The 21,032-nt window shown below is 48.7% G+C and overlaps 1 protein-coding gene across 6 annotated transcripts; it reads right to left on the reverse strand.

Moving 5' to 3' along the window:
* Positions 1-6,099: 6,099 nt before the first annotated feature.
* On the reverse strand, positions 6,100-20,235 carry SLC4A9 (solute carrier family 4 member 9). Of its 6 annotated transcripts, none has more exons than XM_070414838.1 (22): positions 20,000-20,235; positions 19,500-19,660; positions 19,099-19,212; positions 18,392-18,447; positions 18,066-18,223; positions 17,712-17,799; positions 17,084-17,238; positions 16,733-16,852; positions 16,397-16,571; positions 16,119-16,252; positions 15,715-15,977; positions 14,765-14,823; positions 14,161-14,193; positions 13,930-14,043; positions 12,609-12,770; positions 12,304-12,482; positions 11,527-11,599; positions 10,051-10,119; positions 9,613-9,786; positions 8,899-9,054; positions 8,442-8,542; positions 6,100-6,851 (listed from the first exon to the last, which is right to left on the reverse strand). In XM_070414838.1, exons 1-21 carry the CDS (start codon positions 20,200-20,202, stop codon positions 8,489-8,491), a joined length of 2,700 nt encoding a protein of 899 aa, XP_070270939.1. In that variant the 5' UTR covers positions 20,203-20,235; the 3' UTR covers positions 6,100-6,851; positions 8,442-8,488. The 6 variants fall into 6 exon arrangements, with proteins under 6 accessions (XP_070270939.1, XP_070270937.1, XP_070270938.1 ...); XM_070414837.1 differs by having other exon boundaries at positions 6,101-6,851; positions 12,609-12,650; positions 14,161-14,349; XM_070414834.1 differs by having other exon boundaries at positions 6,101-6,851; positions 14,161-14,349.
* Between the last annotated feature and the right edge of the window lie 797 nt (positions 20,236-21,032).

The raw sequence follows: 21,032 nt of genomic DNA on the forward strand, positions 1-21,032 counted from the left end.
TCCTTCTCTCCTCCACTCTAGCTACATGGGCCTCCTCTCTGTTTCTTAAACATTGTGAAATCCTTCCTGCCTGAGAGCCTTTGAACTGATATTCCCTTTGCCAAAACTGCTTCCACTCCATTTCCTCTTCCCTATTCCTATGACTAACTTCTTTTTGTCATTCAGGACTTCGCTTATGTATTATCTTTTCAGAAAAGCCCTCACTAACCCCCAATCTAAAGTAGTTACTCACCAAATCCTCCCTCTTTATCACATTAGCCGATATTATTACACGACTAGAGGCCCGATGCATGAAAATTCGTGCAAGAGTAGGCCTTCCTTCCCCTGGCTGCTGGCACCGGCTTCCCTCCGGCACCTGGGACCCGGGCTTCCCTCCAGCCCGAGCTTTGTCCAGAAGGACATCTGGTCTAATTAGCATATTACCCTTTTATTATTACAGATATTATTATTATTATTATATCACTGTCTGAAGTTATTTTATGTATATATTGTTATATTTATTTACTTTCTGTATCCCCCTATTAGAATGGAAACTCCAGGAAATCAGAGATTTTGTCTCACTTGAAACTGAATTCCTCCACATAAAACACCGCCTTGCATATAATAGATATTAAATATATATTTAATAAATGAATGAATGAATCAGCCAATCAATCAAATATTTGTTCAAGCCCTAGACAGTCCCTATAGGAGGGATTCAGCACCAAGAAGAGAGGTAAGGAGCAGTGAACTGGCCCTCAAACCAGGATTACTTTCCTTGTACTCACCTTCGCCTATTTTGCACCAGTCAGCAATTCCTCCCTCCTTTTATTCAGAAGTTTTCCCCAAACCCTCCTAGCATCTGTCGACATTTGAGAAGTAGATACAGGCACATTCCTGCCTCCTTCAATCTGTGCTCTGGATTGCTCTTGGGAAAAATGACCAAAGATGTCTCTGACCATAGTATATATGCACAAGGCCCATTTGCAAATACCAAAATCTACATGCTGGAAAACATGAGGCACTGGATAAGGGGACTGAAGGACACAGAACTAAGAAGCCAAGAACCCAGAATCTCAAAGAGCCTAAGAATTCATATTATAACAACTTCTGATTCTAATGCCCACAAAAGTTTGAGAACCATTGTCCAACAGCTACAGACTAGACAGGAGAGGGCCTAGGTTACTGATGGAGAGATTTTCTATGGGTTTGGGAGGCTCTAATAACCCTCTGTACAGCCCTGAGTCTTTTAATTAAAGATCTTAAAGAATGTTACAAGCATCAATTAACTCTAGCAGTACCCTAGAATCTAGGCTTTTGGTCCTGTTTTACTGACAGAAAACTGAAGCCTATGGGTTAGTGCCAGGAAAGGAATAGCTCAGGCTCACATGGCCTGGACAGAGCAAGCTAAGGGCTAAGTTTGAAGCCAGTACTGACCTCACAAAACTTTCCCTTACGGAAGGGGCTCCCTGTCCATGCTTACCATGCTTTTACTGCAGGCAGATTTGTCTGGTTTCTTGTCACTCAGGTCTCAACTTAAAGGTCACCTCCCCAGAGAGACCTTCCCTGAACATCCATCTTAATGTCTTTCCCCATTTCCTATCATATTACCCTGTTTTGTTTTCTGTTTTTTAAAATCCTCACCCGAGGATATTTTCCATTGATTTTTAGAGTAGAAGAGAGAGGGAAAAACAGAGAGAAACATTATTGTGGGAGAAATATATTGATTGGTTGCCTCCTGCACGAGCCTTGACCAGGGTCTGAGCCAGAGAGTAGCCTGCAACCTAGGTATGTGCCCTTGACCACAATCGAACCCAGGACCCTTTGGTCCACAGGCCGACACTCTATCCACTAAGCCAAACTGGCCAGGGCTATTTTCTTTTCTTTAGAGTACTTGCCAAGTATCTTATTTTTTGCTTATTACTTTTCTCCTTCACTATAATATAAATTCCATGATGTCAGAAACCTTATCTGATACAACATTGTCCATGTTGAGTATTTGTTGACTATTTAAATAAGTAAATCTAAATGAAGATTTTCCAACAACATGTAGTTGCTATTGAAATAAGTAAATATGCAAATCTAAATTTAAACGATACTTTGGAGATGTATTTCTTTTAGTAAGTAGATACTTAGACTATCGTGTTAGGGTCCTTCTTTATAACATTAAAAAGGGCCATCAGAATTTCCATTTTTGTCATTGTATGTATTCAAATTTCTGAACAATCTCCTAACTAAAACAATTAAAGTGCTAGGTTAAATGTAATTTTTAACTTTAAAATTCCCAAATGAACTGGCAAAAAAATAAGGAGTTAGAATGACCCCAATATAAACTGTAACCAGAAACACCTCCTTGAAACATTTCTTTATTTCAAAAATGACACCATGTTCTCCTGGTTTTGGCTTCCATGTCACTACCCTGTCCTCAGGCTCCTCCTTTCCTGATTGCTTCTCAACCTCTTACCTCTTAATACTGGAATGTTCCAAGATTTGGTCCCTGGGTCTCTAACTTAATATACAACCTTCGAAATCTTATCTAGTCTGTTTTAAGTATAATTTAGATACTAATAAACTTACAAATTTTTATATCTGATTCAGATCTCTCCCATGAACTTCAGATTTGCATGTTCACCTGCCTATTTGACATCTCTACTTGATTGTCTAAAAGTCACAGACTGCCGTAGCTGGTTTGGCTCAGTGGACAGAGAGTAGGCTTTCGGACTGAAGGGTCCCAGGTTCAATCCCTGTCAAGGGCACATGCCCAGGTTGTGGGCTCAATCCCCAGTAGGGGGTACGCAGGAGGCAGCCGATCAATGATTCTCTCTCATCATTGATATTTCTATCTCTCTCTAAATCAATAAAGATATATTTAAAAAATGAAAATGAAAAAATTAAAAGTCATCATACTTAAAATGCCCAAATGTGAACTTAGTGAATGGCAATTCCATTTTTCCTGTTGTGTAGGTCAAAAAACATTGGAGTCATTCTTGACTTCTCTTTTTCTCAGATCCCAAATGCGTAGAGGGAAGGAAATGGAAAAGAAAAAATAGACAAAAATAGCTCAATCAATCCAGACTAAGGTCAGAAAAATATAAAAGGGAAAAGAAACCAAAAAACAGAACAATAGAAAGCCAAACAAAACAAAACATATTAGTAATTGTTCTAAATGTACTTAGTTCTCTAATTAAAAGCTGGATTGTTAAATTGGATTTAAAAAAAATCTGGGGTGGGAGGAGGGCTTGCAGGAAGCAGCCGATCAATGATTCTCTCATTATTTATGTTTCTATCTCTCTCTCTCCCTCTCCCTTCCTCTCTGAAATCAATAAAAATATTTTTTTTAAAAAGAAAAGTCATGAAAGCCTGGCCTGCATGGCTCAGTGGTTGAGCACCAACCTATAAACCAGGAGAATACTGTTCGATTCCCGGTTGAGGCATATGCCTGGGTTGTGGGCTCCATCCCCAGTGTGGAGTGTGCAGGATCCTCATCATTGATTTTTCTCTCTCTCTCTCCCTCTCCCTTCCTCTCTGAAATCAATAAAAAAAATATTTTTTAAAAAAAGTCGTGAAATATATAGAATATTTTGAACAACACAATTAGTAGGTTAGCCTAATAGAAATAGATAGAAAATTATTCAAAAAATTGGATTATAAACATTTTTAAGCACACATGGAACATTTATATAAAAAATGACCCCATGTGAGACCATAAAGTTAGCCCCACAAATCTTTAAATGCAATTAAGTTAGAAATCAGTTACAAAAAAGATAATTAAGGGGGAAAACATGTCTTTGGAATTTTTAGAAATGCACTTAACTTTTGGGTCAAAGAGAAAATCATGTAAAAATTAGAAAATACTTAGAAATGGCAATGAGAATAATGTATCAAAATTGTGGGATGCCGATAAAGGAGTATTTTGAAGGAAATCTATAGCAGTAGTGCTTACTGCTATAGATTTAGGAAATAACTAAGGCTCAAAATAGTGAGCTAGATTTTGGAAAAACAGAATAAACCTAAAGAAAAATTATAGGGATTACTAAAGAGAAGAAATTAATAAAGTAGAAAAATATTCATTAGAGAAGATCAACAAAGCTAGAAGTTAGCTATTTGAAACTACTAGTGAAATAGACTGACTTCTAGCAAGAGTAACCAAGAACAAAAAAGAGAATGTACAATAATATTAAGAATGATAAGGGAACCATATCTAAATAGCTAAATGGGCTACATAGATTAACTAGATAAATAATATAATAACTTTATGCCAATAAATATGAAAAATGAAATTAATAGATTTCTAGAAAAATGCAATTTACCAAAACTGGCTAAAAAAGAAATAAAGAGCCTGAGAATCCTATAACTTGAACCTAAAACTGCTCTAAGAAAAATAATGTCTTTAATTAAAAAAAAAAAATCCACCCTACCTGGTTTGGCTCAGTGGATAGAGAGCATTGGCCTGTGGACCAAAGGGTCCCGGGTTCGATTCCATCAAGAGCACATACCTTGGTTGGGTTGCAGGCTCCTCCCTGGCCCGGGCCCTGGTCAGGGTTCGTGCAGGAGGCAACCAATCAATGTGTTTCTCTCACATTGATGTTTCTCTCTGTCTTTCCCCCTCTCTTCCACTTTCCCTAAAAAGCAATGGGAAAATATCCTAGAATGAAGATTAACACGAAAAAAATAAAAATAAATAAAAATAAAAATAAATTCTATAACTGTCAAAGAATTTGAATCAGCTTAAACTTCTACAAAGCAAGTATCAGGTTCAGATGGTTTCACCAATGAGTCAATAGAAAAAATGGGTAGTTAAACTGTGGTAGAATCATACAACACAGCAATGGAAATAAACAAACTATAGCTGCCTACATCCACATGTTTGGTTCACAAAACAATGTTGAGTGAAAGAAGCAGTCACAAAAGAATTCATATACTATGATTCCATTTATATAACGTTCAAAAATAGACTAAAAAAATAAATACATAGAAATACATAAATGTAGCCCTGGCCAGTGTGGCTCTTGTCCCGATTGATGTTTCTCACATGGATGTTTGTCTCTCTCTCTCTCTCTCTCCCTTGCTGTCTCTCTAAAATCAATAAAAGCATATTTTAAGAAAAATAATGGGTTTGTAACTATAAAGAAAAGCAAGAAAATAATTACCATAAAATTTAGATAGTGTTTACCTGGAATTGGGGATGGAATCTGGGAGGAACAGAGGGGCTTCTGAAGGACTAGAAATAATCCTGTTTCATAACATGAGTGTTGGATACAGAGGTGTGCTTTTATCATTACTCTTTATATTCATAGCTGGGTATATACTCTGGAGAAATTCTTGGATTTGCCAAAAATATTTATCTAGATTATATATATATATATATATATATATATATATATATATATATATATACACACACACACACACACACACACACACACTAGAGGCCCGGTGCATGAAAATTCATGCACTGGAGAGGGAGTCCCTCAGCCCGGCCTGCCCCCTCTCATAGTCCAGGAGCCCTCAGGGAGAGGAGGTGACCCGGTGATCAGGGGAAGGCGATGCCCCTATCACACCTCTGCTGCTGCCACTGCCAGTAGCACAAGCCTTGGCCGGCCCTGGATACCTGAGCCTTGGGCGGCCCTGGGCAGCTGGGCAGCCACCATCCGAGGCTTGCCTGCACCTCGAGCCAGCTCTGGGGGGCTGGGGCGCTGAGGGTGGGTCCAGCTGCACTGTGCACCTGCTGCCCCCCCAGCTGGGCTGAAAGGACTGTGGGATTCCGGTAGGGCAGAGGGGACTGGGTGCCGCCATCTTGTGGCTATGGGCGCCGCCATCTTTGTGATGGTGTGACAGTCAATTTGCATATTCCCTCTTTATTAGATAGGATATAAAATAAAATATCTAGATAAATATTTTATATATATTTATATATATTTATTATATATGTTTATAAATATATATAAAATATCTAGATATATATGTATATGTATACATATATATGATATCTTTTTCAATTTAAAGGTTATTATTCTATGCAGATAACAAAAAAAGAATGAAGTATATATGTATATGACATGGGGAAAATATACAATGCATGTTCAGTAACAAGCATATTAAGGAACTCAGCAGTGTAATCCCATTTTAATAAAAACAGTAATGTGTTCATTGAAATAAATCTGAAAAATATACACTAAAGTGTGAATACTGGTTATCTCTAGAATGGTTTCCATTTCAAAATTGTACAGTTCTGTAGTATTTCTATATTTTTTAGTAATCTCTTTTACTTTTGTGGTTAAAAAATAGCATTGTGTTTTTATTGATTTTAGAGAGAGAGGAAGGGATAGGGATAGAGATAGAAACATTGAAGAGAGAAACATCAATTGGCTGCCTCCTGCACGCCCCCTACTGGGAATCAAGCTGCAACCCTGGCTTGTGCCCTGACTGGGAATCAAACCAGTGACCTCTTAGTTCATGAGTAGACACTCAACTGCTGAGTCATACTGGTTGGGCAAGAGCGTTATTTTTTTAAAATATATTTTTATTGATTTCAGAGAGGAAGAGAGAGGGAGAGATAGAAACATCAATGATGAAAGAGAAATATTGATCAGCTGCCTCCTACACACCCCACACTGGGGATTGAGCCAGCAACCTGGGCATATTCCCTGACCGGGCATCAAACTGTGACTTCTTAATTCATAGGTTGATGCTCAACCACTGAGCCACACAGGCTGGATAAGAACATTATTTTTATACTACAGGCCCGGTGCCGATGAGAGCCGATTGGGGGCGGGGCCGGCCAGAGTGAGGGGCTGCAGTTGTCCTGGTCGTTCCAGTCATTCTGCCACTTGGTTGCTGGGCTTTTATTATATAGGATGTTTAAAAAAAACCTGTTTAAAATAGAAGGAGGAATACTTATTTTAGAAAGAGGGACTTTGTCTCTCTTTTTTCAAGCAGAGAAGAATTCCCTGACAACCTACCAATTCTATAAAAGAGAATCTGTGAGGACAGAAAGTTCAAAATGGGAAAGACTTCTGGACTCAGGCCCCTTTAATGGGGTAGAGAGTGAATGGGGCCTGTTCAGTTCTTCCGGCTTACAAGCCTCTCCTAACCACAACGCAAACCTGCTTGTTCCCTGACACTCTCCAGCCCAGCTCAGGAGGGTGACTGAGGTCTTGGCCAGCTGCCTTTTAGTCTTGACCCATTGTTCCAGGTTCCCAGCTGACTGAGCATCTGGCAGTTAAGCCAAAGGCCAACAATGTCCTGACTTCCTGAGTAAACACCTGTGAACTGAGAGAGGACGTGGTAGGGTCAGAGCAAGTGTTCAGGGACATAGTAGGGCAAAGAACAAAGCAAAGCCTTGATAGGGCATAAGGAAAGCCCAGGAGATCTTATTCTGGGCCAGTCATTGAATCTTCCTGGAACCCCAGAATTTTCTGTTGCAAGTGGTAGGCTTTGGGGCTCTGAGAGGCATGGAAAGGAGGGTGTTCTTTGGCCCAAAAGAGAGTTCAGCTTCTGGGGAGAAGTGGGGGGTATTCCAGGCTTTGTACATGTTGTGCCTCAGCTTGTCCTGGCTAGCTTCTATTCATTTTTCAGATTTCCAATTATAGACCACTTCCTCTTAGAAGTCTTCCCCAACTCCCACCACCCCCGCTTTACCACCCTCCAAGAAGGACTTAGAGGCCTCTGCTCACACCGCCCATGCTTTCCCTTACCCAGCACTATCCCCCTCTAACAGTTACCTGTTTGTCTTTCCCGCTGGGATTTTAACTTCCGGAGGTCATGGACCATGATTGTCTTAACTACTGTATCTCTAGCACCTAGATACTCCATAGGTACTCAGAAAATGTTGTGGGGTGTGTTTTTTTCAATTTGACTTGAGAGAGAGATTCGTTGTTCTACTTATTTATTCATTCATTGGTTGCTTCCCATGTGTGCCTTGACCAGATAGCAAACCTGCAACCTTTGCATATTGGGATGCTGTTGTAACCAATTGAGCTATCTGGCCAGGGCAGAAAATATTTTGATAATGGATGAATATAATGAAGGAATGGCAGAGAGGGCAAGTGGTAGAATTCTTCCACTTGTCTGGAGTGTGTTTCTCAGCAGCCTAGGAAAGAGCCTCCAAAGGCAAAGGAAAGTTTCAGGGAAATTTATCCTCCCTTTTCTCCTCCCCTCTCCTTTCCAATCTTCTGACATTGCACCCCTCCCTTCCCCACCTCCCAACCCCACATCCAGTTTGGTGTGAGCTTGAGCTCCCTCTACTGGCCATACTTTAGTGGCCGCAGGGAGCCAAGCCCAGGTAACCTCATTTGTTTTTTCTTCCCTCTACCCACTTCTGGACTCTGGGGTTCATGAGAGATTGGAGCATGAAGAGAAAACGGGGCTAGTCAACACACTGGAGGTTTCTTTGGTCTGAGCTCTCATTCCCACCCCCATTCTCATTCTTGACACCAAGGGGACTTCCCTCACACCCTCACCTCATGCTCAGTTTCCTGGAGTCTCCACTCCCAGATTCCTACTCCAGCTAATTCACAGAGATGTTGATTTCCGGAGCTTTTGGTTGATACATCAGCTCTGACTGTGGAACAGAGATCTCAAGATGAGTTGGGAATAGACAAAAAAAGGCAGAGACAACAGAAAGAAAGGGACCCTGAGAGTGAAAGGATATAAACCCACATTGAGACAAACACAAAGATGTTTGTATCCCCAGCCCTTTCCACCCCCATGGGCTTATAAACCAGGGCCCTGCCTTAAGAAGGAAGATTTCCCTCACCTCTTCCGTGTGCCTATGTCAATACAGAGCTAAGGGGAGTGACTGTATTGACCAGATCTTCAGGCTTAATAGGGATATTAGACTTCAGGGACACCTCCTGGACGACAGTGCTTCCCCCACCCCTGCCCCCTGCTCCTGAGAGGGCCCATCCTGGAGCTCACATCTTCACTGTCACTTCCACTGAACGAGTACTCTGGCTCCAGCCCCTTCTCAGGGGTGCTCCCTTCCTTCTCTGGCATCAGCTCATCAAGCCAAAGAAGTTCTTGTGGTGAGAAGACCCACTCCAGTGCCTTTCGGACCCCCACCAGGCCCAGCAACTGCAGGGATAGAAACAAAACCCAGGGCTGTCAGCAACAACAGGAGCATTAACAACAGCAACATCTATTCAGCATTTCCAATGTGCTAGGCATTGTGTATTGTTTAACTGAATGCTAAGACACTCCTATGAGTAGATATAATAATTACTCTGCCATTGTGCGGAGAAGGAAACTGAGGCCCTGAAAGTTTAGAGACTTGTAACCAGATTGGTCCTATACAAAGCCCGTGGCTCTTAACTTCCTCAGTGAGTAACAACAAAGCCAGAACTACCTATTTGATCACCTCACTATGGAACAAAAGTGATAGCATTTCCTTTCCCAGGGCCTCAGTTTTTTTCTGGGCTTTCTATCTCTCCCTGGAAAGGAGTTGAATCAGGTATCCCAGGGCCCATCTGTTGGCATCCCTCGGCCATCTTTATTTGCCCTAGGATTCCCAACCAGGCACAGCCAGGGGCAAAGGAAAGAGGGAAGAGTCTTCCTCTTATGGAAGCCCTGGCCACCCTCCCAGGCTCAGAGTCTCTCAGGAACCCCCCAGGATGCCACCCAACCCTGAGTCACCATGATGGGAAAAATGATGGCTGCAGGTGTAGACTTGATTATCCAAAGCAGACCCAGGCAGGCAAGCTGGATGGCTGTGAAGAGGTGGACCCTGCTCAGAGGCACATGCCTCAAGAGCAGGAGGTCTGGCTGGTGTTTTGCTGGCATCAATAAAAGCTGCACCCTCTTGGTGAACTGGGGGAACAAGAGGAGGAAGAGAGCAGGGTGTTTAGGTAGCCTGGAGAGTGTCACTGTTAGCCATGAAAGCTCAGTACTGGGGCAGTCAGAAGACTCCCTTGGCCCCCTCCTCACCCAGAGCATGGCAGCGGAATCCCTCTGCCCAGAAGAAACAGGAAGAGGACTGAGGGGGGAGGGGGGGGGATTGGCAAGTGCAAGCAAGAAGTACCAGCAGGAAAGGAAAGGAGGAGTGGGGTTTCATGGTGATTTTACTGGGCTCACCTGAATGCTGCTAATTGCTGCCACCCCCATGTACAGGAAGATGCCATAGAGCACAGGCATTGGGATGAACTGGTAGAAAGAAGTGGAGAGCCAGCAAAGGAGTTGAGCTCTGCCAGCAGCCCAGGTGTCCCCCTTAGGCTCCAGCCCCAGCCTCTAGCACCCAGCATCGAAGCCTACCCAGGTTTATCTCTTCCTTTGCCACTTTATGTGCCTGATTTCATTGAATCTTCACATAAGTCAGATGCGGTAAATTCTGTAATTGTCTCCATTTTACAGATGGGAAAATTGGGCTTCAGAGAGATTTGGTAACTTACCCATTACCTAGCTGACCTCTCCAATCTTATCCATCACTTTCCTCTCTGCTTTCTCTGTTCCTGCTATACTGACCTCCTTTCCTTCCCTCACCACGCCCAAGTTTATTTCTACTCCTTGCAAGGCCTTTTGCTTTGCTATTTTCCTCCACCTAAAAATGCCCTGACTTCCTTCTCACTACTCATGACCCACCAGAAAGGTCCTCCCTGATCATTTAAAGTAGAGCCCTGGCATGCAATCACCTTATCCTCTTTTACTTCTCATAGAAGTGATCACTATCTGAAATTATCCTGTTTTATTGTTGTTTTTCATGTCTCCTCTCACCAGACTGCAAGGATTGGAGGATCCCTTTTGATCACCACTCCATCTCCAGTCCTGAGACTGTGCTTGGCATAGGGTTTATGCTCGGTAAATAGCTGCTGAATGAGAGTCACCTCGTTAGGAAGCTGCTGATCTGGTCCTTCTGGTTCTTTCAACTACTCCACTCTCACCCAGCCTCGGTGACCTTTCCCTTCCCTAACCTCTTGTGGTCCTGCCAGTGACTCTTGTGGGCCAGTCTCCACACCCTCCTGACTGCTTCGCTGTCTTGGCTGGTTGAACCTTTCTGCTATTACTCGTTAACTTTTGTTTGTGTGTGGGTGTTGCTGGCAGGTGCTTGGTTCTACATTCCTTTTCAAGACACTCCTCTCCCCCCCCCCGCCCCCCCGCCCCTTCTCCCAGGTGCCTAGCACAGCCTTGCACACAGAAGGTGTTCTTTAAACATATGGTTCTGGTAAGGAAGAAGTGAAGCGCTTTTGCCTCAAAGTTTTTGTGGAGTGTGATGATCACACTCTGAATCTAAGGCTTGTCGGGAGGCTGGAGCGAGGGCAGTGCTTGGCCTTTCGTGGGGGGGAAGCGGCATTCCTACACCCTGTACACTGGGTAGAAAGCCTACTTGGTAAGAGTTTGGGTTCTCAGATCTGAGAAACTAGCTCTCTTAGTGACCTACGTGAACTACTAAACTTCAGGCTCCTCATTTGTAAAAGGCACATGCATCTCGGGGTTAATGTGAGGATTGAATGAGGCCAGGTATGGAGAAACATGCACTAAGTGTTCAGCCCGTGTCAGTTCTTGTATTTATGATTACCACCCTGCCCCTGACGCCAGCCTGCCTAACAAATGTACCTTGAGTATAGGTGCCAGGAAGATGGAGATTCCTGTAAGGATGAACACCACCAGGCCTGTCAGCCTCTGCTCCCTGTGGAGAGAGGAAAGAGTTAGCCAGGGTCTGGGGGAGCCCCTGGGGTGCCCAGGCTGGAGACCCAAGCCAGACACCACTATAGACCCTGGCAGGGGGAAATGGAGGGATCCTACAACTATCCCCTTAGCTTGGTGTGGAAAACTGGAGAGGAAGGGGCAGGGCACTTCAGTATGGGGGCCCCAGGCCTCTCCATCGGTTCAAGCTCATAGTTGCTCTTTCTTTTCTTTTTCTGTGTTGTTGTTGTTGAAAAATTAGCAATTTCTACACTGCCATAAAGACTTTCATTTCAGTTTACAAAGTTGATTTCACATACTTTGGACAGATTGTGTTTCCAGCAGTTACAAAATTGTTTTTGTGGTGTTTTACCTTGTAACATCAATGAGGTGCTTCCACATTGAGTGGGTTTATTAGGTGGCACCTCACCCTTGCTCAGCCCGGGCTGCCCCCACCCTTACTTCAATGATGCTCCTCTTGAGGGCCCTCCCAGTCCCGTGGCTGAAGGAGGAGAGGGGAGATGTGACACACCCGTCTCAGAGCCCATCCACCCCTCCCCATTCACCTCTCCGCGATGATCCTGGGCAGTGAGAGAGCCCTCTGAAGCTACCAGCTTAGAATTTAAGCTGCCCGAATAACTCCGCAGTCCCTTGCTATCCCCCCTTGCTGCCCACCTCTCATTCCAGCCCCCTGAATGCCGGCCTCACCTGATGCCCAGGAAGCTGGGGGGCTCCCCCAGAGCACAGGCTCTGCTCTCTCTCCGAAGGCTGTCCATGTGGGCCAGGGAGATGACAGTGGCTGAGACATACCAGGGAAGCCCAAGCGCTGATGTGAGCAGCAGCAGCAAAGCCACACAGAAGAGGTCCAGGTGGAAGCCAGCTCCCTTCTGCAGGTAGTGGTGGGGCAATTGGGATGAAACCAGCCCTCTGGGGTGGGAGAGGGGAAACCTGGAACCCACCCTGGGCCTTCTGTCCCTTGGTCCAGGGGTCTAGGGTGTTCCCGCAGGCCTCACCCGCAGTCTATATTCGGCACGATTGAGAATGACCGCTGTGATCTGCTGGTCCATGAAGATGAGAATAGACAGCAGCAGGGCAGGCAGAGCGGCTGCCACACTCAGCCACCAGGGGTTGGTTCCAAAAGGTGACACCAGCCAGTCACGCCCAGGTAGTGTGGGCTGGGGGAGGACGGTCCATGGACATACTGGAGAGGGTCTCCCAAGAGCACCTCACCTGGACATTCCAGCCTTGGCATTCTTCCACAACCTCCCTTACCACGGCCCCTCCCCACCAAGGCCCTGGATGCTATGTGGGAGCAGTGTGTGTGCGTGCATAGCTGGTTCAAAGCATCCCAGTGCCTTAAGAGAGGGCAGAAGGAGGAGAACCGGCTAGGGGGTTGGGCTGGAGCCAGGGGCTCTGGACTTTGGTTCTCTTGGGCCCTCCCTTCCTGCAAGAGGAGGAGGGCGTAGCGGAGGCCTGCCCATCCTTCTTAGTGTACAGAGCTCTCCTCCCTGGGCACCCCCTCTCAGCATCCAGGGTGGGGCAACTCAGGCTCAGACCTGCCTTGATCTGGGGCAGGGGCGGGGCTGGGTGTGTCTGCGTCTGCTCTGATTATAAGCGTCTGTGTGGGAGACAGGGCCCCAGATGTTGTCTTGGGTTCTGAGTCCCTGAGGCTGCCTGAGTTGGAGTCCCCCTGCTGTCTTGTCTTAGGGGAAGCTGGAAGGGAGGTCTCCAAATGCACAGAGTGTAGGTGCCTAGGTGCTAAGCCCTGATCTGTGCACTGTTATGCCTAGAGAGGGAGCCCCCACTTCACTGGGGTCAAAATAGAGAGTGGGGAGTAGTGGAATGGGTAGGACCGTGCCAAGGGTAGGGAAAACCATGACAATAGTGAGGTCTTGGTATGTGTCAGTCCCAGCATTGTGATGAGTGCTTTTTACACTATTATCTGTAAACCTCAAAACACCTATGACTGGGAACTATTGTTATTTATTTCCATTTTAGAGATGAATAAATTGAAGATCAGAAATGTGGGTTAACTTGCCTAAGGTCACACAGCTAAGAAGTGGCAGAACCAGAACTCAAACCCAGGCCAGCTGACTGGAAGGAACCCATCCTCTTAACTCCATACTATAATAATAGCTACTGAGTATTCTCTGCTTATTATGTGTCTAGAGCAGCATCTCAGTCATCCTCACAACTCTGTGAGGCCATTATTATTACTATTTCTATTTTACAAGGGCGAACAGAAACTTAGAGGAGGTGAAATGTGGAATTTATTCATCTTCCCCCTCCACGGTCCTGTCGGCTGGCCCTGCTTTTCCCTCTCCCAGCTCTCACCTTGAACTCTCTGGGCACCGTGAGCTTCGGCGTGGCGAGGCCCAGGAAGGCATCAAGGCCACAGCCCAGCAGGATGGCCAGGACTGAGGAGAAGTCGCTGAGTACCTTGCGCACCTGGCCACACAGTGGACACTCAGTCAGGTTCAGGCCTGCCATCACCCCGTCCCATTCACAGGCAGGGCCCAAGGCCAAGAGCTAGTCCTCTCCCACAGCAAGAGAGTTGACACTCACCACAGATGGGAAGAAGCGGCTTGTCTTGACATGCTTGAAGGCCATGGCAAAGAGGAAGGAGGCAAGGAAGAGGAGGAGGGAGAAGAAGGCGATGTCTGGGACTGTGTGACAGCCAGGGCCCCGAGGGTGGCCTCCCTGCCGGACACACTCAGGTGGAGGCAGCAAGGACGCATTGACCAGGCCTAGGTCCTATATGGAGTGGTGGTCAGGGGTGAGGTTATGGGCGCAGGCAGCACAAGCATCCACTGATGCCCCGTGAGACACCGAGGGCCCAGGACAGGAGGTTCCTCGGTGACCTCTGAGGGTTTCTCTAGCCCAGCGGTTCTCAACCTGTGGGTCGCAACCCCTTTGGGGGTCAAAACGACCCTTTCACAGGGGTCGCCTAAGACCATCGGAAAACACATATATAATTACATATTGTTTTGTGATTAATCACTATGCTTTAATTATGTTCAATTTGTAACAATGAAATTGGCGGTCACCACAACATGAGGAACTGTATTAAAGGGTCGCGGCATTAGGAAGGTTGAGAACCACTGCTCTAGCCTGTGGGATGGAAAGAGCCCAGAACCACTGACTTATTCTTCCCAGGAACAGGACTCACCGTGCTTAAGAGGTCGTCTCTGTCTTTTGGCTTTGTCCTTGTCCACTGAGACTCATTTCCTGGGAAGCAGAGAAGAATTTGGGTGTGTGCTCCGCCCCTGGGAACCTTCTCCAACCCCTCCGGAGCCTAATCTCATGGGTCCAGCGGAACCAGAAAGTTCTGGCTCATCTGTCTGCCGACTCCAAGAGCTACCATGTCTGCTCCTCAGGACACTGCCTCGTGCCCTGGCTCCTTCAAATTCTCTGCTTATCTGTATCCCTGGTGCCCAGCACAGGACTGGCCAGAGCAGATGCCCAGCAAACATTTGCTCAAGGGATGAGCATACAAATCCACCAGGGGCGGAACTGGTCTTGTTCACGCCTGGCACAGAGACTGGCACTCTTGAGGGGACACCTCTTCGCCAGTCCTGCTGTTTCCTTCATGTGGAGGGATATATGCAAGTGTAATACTCTGAGCTTCTCCCCACTAGCTCAGTCCCTCAGTCCAAGGGGAAGAGCAGCCATTTATTTGATTGGTGATCTTGGGATTAGACGCTGGGCATGCCTGCCCCGCCCTTTCCTCCCCTGCTCTTGGGAGTGAGCTGCCTGCACTTGCATCTAACTGCTCCTCTGGAGCAAGACAGTCTCTTTTCCAGTGTGACCATGACCAAGCAGGTAAGTCTACTTAATTTGGGTTTTATTGTTAGGAAGCTCATTTACCCATGGATATAACCATGTTCTTCTATCAGCATTGTCAGAAATAAAGATGGTATTGGGCCTGCTCTGTGACTATTTTCACCTGATTTAGAATCGTAGTGGGGGAGGTGCTGCGGTTGTTGGGTAAGTACTCAGAATTTTGCTGAATGTAACCGGGGAGGCGGGCGGGGGGAGGGGGGAAGTGGGGAGCAAGGAGACACCCTCTCCCTCCTTATCCTCCCTTATCTTGCCAAGCTCCCTATTTCCCTCACCCACCTGCAGGGTCTGGGTACTGGCAGAAGCAGCCGTAGGCGGGAGAGCCAGGCCTCTGGATGGGATAGGCACGGGTCAAGCTCAGCATTTTGCCCACGGCATCATAGATGAAGATGAGGCTGATGAGGGCACAGAAGCCTTCCTCGGTGAATCGAGTGAAGTAGCGCACCAGCACACTGGCCTCTGTGGCCACCAACACCAGGCAAAAGGTGGCCACCCAAATGCCCACCCATAGGCGGAAGGGCAGGTAGTCCAGGCTGTAATCTCTGGGGGGTGAGAGACAGGCAGGGCTTGGCAGGGCCATTCTGCTCCCCACTTAACCCAGGTCAGGTGCCCCTAGAGCCAGACATTGCCACCTCCCCTACTGACTCAGCCAGGATCAGGCCAGTGAGGTGAGGGAGTCCCACCTGCTGAAGGAGAAGAGCAGGCGTTCAAAGACCAGCACTGGCCCCGTGCTGCTGAGGATGGTGAGGGGCTGGCCGGCCATCAGGCAGAAGGCAGCTCCTGCCACCGCTGTGCCCAGGAAACTTTCCAGCACCCCCTAGGGGCCAACATGGGGCCTTGTCAGCACAGGACCCTGGAGTCCTCAACACAGGAACCCAAGCTCCCAGGGGCCTCCTCACCCACCCATAGTCCCAGGGAACACCAAAGCTTGTGCCTGTCCCCCTTCCACATCCCTACCCACCTGAGCACCATCGGTGGCTTCTCCCAGCAGCCCCCCAAAAGTGATGGCGTTAGTGATGGTGGCCAGGTAAATGTAGAGCACAGCGGAGAAGCACTGAGGGTGCAGGGCGTCCAAGAAGTCACTGGGGTACCACAAGGCCTTCCTCCGGACGTCCTGGACAAGGCCCCCAAACAGCCTCCCGCCCATTGGTCGTCAGTGATACAGGTTTCCACACCCCACGCCCCTCTCCCCACTACTGCCCCTGAGCCCCTGTCAGTGAGCACACACCTCTCTGGTCCTGGGACCCCTTCCCCCACCCGGTACACCGATCCTTACTCCTACCCCAGCTCGCCTCACCTGCCCATCCGCTGCAACTCCGGGCTGGGTGCCTGCGGCGGGTGGCCGTGCCTGTCCTCGGCTGGAGACCCACACCGCCGGGCAGAAGGGCCCTTGACCTCCTGCATTTGCGAAGGGAGCCTGAAGGGAAGGGGAACCCCGGGTGACTGAGGATCTCCAACTAGCCGCCAACTGGGAGCCAAGTTCATGGCGCCCTGCCCCCTGGTGGCTGCTCGTATCCCTGCGGGCAGCCTCCAAATTCCAAGGGAAGTCCCTGTTCCTTTCCTGGAATCCCCTCCCCGCCTCAACAGCCGAACTGGACCCAAGACTGTGGGGAGAGAAGGATCTCTATGGGATGGTTACCCCGGATACCTTTTGTGTTGAGAGGGCAGACATTTAGGCGGGGGAATCCGGGCTGTGGGGTCCCACCGGCCTGGGGGGAGCACTGTCACCTCCTCCAGGAAGGCATCCAGGGCTGCCAGAAGGTCATAAAGGTTGCAGGCCCGTCGAACTGACCACTGGAATTGCTGGGGACAGGCACAGAGCGGCAGCAAATGCATATCTGAGTTCTCACATCCATTTTCACAGTCTCAAAACTAGACACACGAGTCACATAGGCAGACCAGTCATTCAAGCATTCGTCCGCTAATGCAGGCTTTCAGGATCTGCGGGGTGCCTATTGTGCTAGGGAAGGGGGCGACAGTGGTAGCCAAGGAAACTCCAGTCCTCGTGCTCACACACACAAAGCCACTCTCTGCCTCATTGCTGTGCTTAATACATATAGAGTCCACACACACACGTACACACATGTACACACATACACACACACGTCCACACACACACACACACACGTCCACACACACGTACACACACACGTACACACATACACACACACGTCCACACACACACACACGTCCACACACATACACACACACGTACACACACACACGTACACACACACACACACACACATGTACACACACAGGCCTGCCCAGCTCACCGGGTCACTGAGGAGGACCGCCATCGCTCGGCCCATTTCATGGTAGCTCCTTCCCAGTGTGGGGGGACCGAGGAGGAGGCAGAAAAATCTGAGGAAGGAGCCAAGCCCCAGGGAGGGTCAGAGGCTAATATGCCATAGGGCAGTCCTGACTTCTGACCTCCCTACCAGCCCCCATACACACACTTACGTGCACACCCCCTTTGCTGCTCTGACCACTAGCCCCTCCCCAGGCCCTGAGCACCATCCCCCACACACCCCAAGAGAACTGGACCAGAGATCTCGCACTCCCCTCCCCAGTAACGGCCCTTCTCTGGGCTCCAGGATCCAGCACTCCCACTCCGCACGCAGCCTCACCTGCTGGGGAGGGGCACCTCAGTAATGGGCCCCAGCACCACTGGATCCCGCAGTCGCACAAAGGCCCCCAGTGGCTGTGCCAGGAAGCCCAGCTCTCCTGCCAGCACAGCCCCGGCCTCAGCCCCTGGAGGCAGCTTCTGTCTCAGGGAGTTCAGACGCTGATGGGGGTCAAGGAGACACAGAGGATGAGAGCTTCTTTGGGGAGGGGATGGTGGCTGATGAGGAGTCCAGTGGAGGGTGGGCCCCTGTTAACCCCTGCCCGCCCCCCCCCCTCCCGTCCCAGCCCTGCCCCCCGTCCCAGCCCTGCCCCAGGAAGCGTGGCAAACCTGCTCCTTCAGGAGGGCTTCCTCATCGCGGGAAGCCTCTCTTGGACGGGCAGACCCTTTAAAACAAGATTTTGCAGTGATTAAGGGCATCGGCTTTGGGAATGGACCCGCCAGGACTCCCTGACCAGCTCCACTGACAAGCTCTGAAAAAGAGCACATCCTTCCCGCCTCTGAGCCTCCGTTTTCTCATCACGAAAATGGACATTATTGTGGTACTACCGAAAGGGTGCTTGTAAATATTAAATGAGAAGCTCCCAGTGCAGTGCCTGCCAAGAACACCCTTTCACAAAGCTCTGGCTGTTATGATTCTAGCCCAGGGGTGGGCAAACTTTTTGACTCGAAGGCCACAATGGGTTCTTAAACTGGACCGGAGGGCCGGAACAAAAGCATGGATGGAGTGTTTGTGTGAACTAATATAAATTCAAAGTAAACATCATTACATAAAAGGGTACGGTCTTTTTTTTTTTAGTTTTATTCATTTCAAACGGGCCGGATCCGGCCCGCGGGCCGTAGTTTGCCCACGGCTGTTCTAGCCCCTCTGTTCTCCCCTCATCATTATTCCCGCTCCCTCTCGCCCATGAGTCCTGGGTGGAGGGTGGAGGTCTAAGCCGAGGCTAGGCCACTCCTGGTCCAGGAAGGTGCAGGGGGGATCTGGGACCCTCCCACCCGAGGATTTTTGGTTCTGGGCCCAGGGATGGGCCTCTTACCCCAGCAGGGCCTGGTGCGTGTGGTCTGGATGAGGTGCTGCGGTCTCTGCAGCAACAAGGACTGCAGCTGCCCTCTCAGCTCCGGGCTCAGCGACTCCACTCTGGTCACCTGCTCTGGGAAGCAGAGGTGGGGCTCCAGCCCTTTCCTGAGAGCTCCCTGCCCCCCAATTCTTCCCCTGTCCCCTCTGCCCAGGTCACTTTCCCTCCTGGGAGCCTCAGGGAGTGGAGGAGCCAGGGAACTTCTCCTTCACTCTGCTTTCCTATCTCCTCCTTGTGACAAGGATGGATAATCCCTTAGGTGGGTGTGGTGGGCCCTGGAAAATTCCAATACTTTTGAGGGAAATCTGAGGGAAATGGTGGCATGGCTACCCAGGTCCTCCCTACAGAGGGTCCCAGCGTACCCACGAGCTCCAGGAGGCTCTGAGCTGGGCAGTCCAGCAGGACAAGGCCCTCCATGAGAAGGCTGCGGAGCTTCTGCAGGCTGGGGAGCGCCAGGGTGGGCACATGGGGGGCACTCCACCGGCCCCCACCCATCTCCAGCTTCTCTTCAAACAGCACCCACCTGCCGTGGAGAAGGGTGGACAGTGTTACTGGGGGCACCTCTCCAGGTCCAGGTGGGGACACAGGAGAGCCAAGGAAGGTAAGTTGATGAGGGAGACGTGACCCCAGTGGTGCAGTGTATGCCCTCCTTTCGCAGTCACCTCTCATCTGGGGTCCTGGGAAACTCAAAACTAGACCGCGGAGAAGCTGAGCATCAGAGAGGGTGGGGACCTGACATGTGGACAGAGAGGAACTTCTGATTGGGGGTAAGAACACCCCCTACAGGAAGAGCTGGGGTCATGGAGGAGGCCCCAGCTGAGGAGGGGGAGGACCCCATAAAACTGGCCTGGGTTTCACTCACCTGCCTGTCTCTCTCCACTCTAGCGCCTGGGGCCAGCCCAGCAGCTCATTCAGCTGAATGAAGAGCAGAGGGTCCTTGGGTACCCCAGTGTCTGAGGAGCCATCAGGACCGGGGCCAGAGCCTGGGCCGCTGTCCAGCTCTCCTGTGGTCACATTTTCATGAGCACTGTAGACATCAAACTCCTCCTGGCCCGGCAGCTTCATCTCGGCGAGGCTTGCGCAGCCTTTTGGAACTGATACAGTCTGGGGTTCTGAGTCCAGGAGCCCCTGGACTGGCTGCATTTATAATGTACCCCCCAACCAACACAATACAAACACAGCAAGGCCTGCTGACTCCAGAGCCAACCGGGTTGCCTCCTCCCCTGCTTGCTTTCCCCATCCCTGACTGGCTTGAGAGTGTTTGCAAGGGTAGCCTGAACTCTCCCAGGCTCTCCAGAAACGTCCTAGCTGGGGCCAAAAGTATTGTGTGCATTTTTTGTGGGATCACATCTGACCTCACAGTATTTTGTGTAAATAAATAGGAGTAAATTGTTGGCCTGGGTCTGAGAATTGACAGGGCCAGATTATGCTGGCCCCTATTTTGTATCAAATAAAAACACCAAATACTCAGAACTGTTTTGGTTGTCACCAACACACCCTGAGGGCACTCAATAGGACAAACAGAGACCTAACTAATAACTGGGTCTATAGAAGCCAGGCAGGGAAAAGGAAACAGCAGGTAGAGGCCCTGCCCATTAAGTGGGTAATGGTGGAAAGTGGAAGCAGTTCATGAAGAACGTAGCGGCTGAGTCTTACATTCTTTTGTCAAACAACACCTGGATACTCCACAATTTAACTATGTCCTTGGGGTCTGCCCTGATAACTGAACCCCCTGGTGAAGATGGAGGAGCCAGCTAGGGTGTGTGTGTGTTTGAAGGTGTTCCTGGAGCTGAATGAGCAAAGGAGAATGTGGGATATTGTCAAGTTTTGTTGGCTCTACCTTCAGGCCCAGTATCCAACCACATCGCCCATCTCCAACACTACTCCCCTGATCC

This window comes from Myotis yumanensis, unplaced genomic scaffold, assembly GCF_028538775.1.
Source record: "Myotis yumanensis isolate MYYU_CA2020_CCGP unplaced genomic scaffold, mMyoYum1.0.hap1 SCAF_5, whole genome shotgun sequence".
NCBI lineage: Eukaryota > Metazoa > Chordata > Mammalia > Chiroptera > Vespertilionidae > Myotis > Myotis yumanensis.

Bases quoted from the DNA above. Each gene is read 5' to 3' on its own strand.
- SLC4A9 (XM_070414834.1), bottom strand. From the start codon at position 20,202: ATGAAGCTGCCGGGCCAGGAGGAGTTTGATGTCTACAGTGCTCATGAA. The intron at 17,239-17,711 runs GTGAGCTGGGCA...GCCTGTCCCCAG, and splicing joins CGGTCCTCCTCAGTGACCCG to CAATTCCAGTGGTCAGTTCG. The intron at 14,350-14,764 runs GTGAGTCCTGTT...CACTCCATATAG, and splicing joins GAGACGACCTCTTAAGCACG to GACCTAGGCCTGGTCAATGC.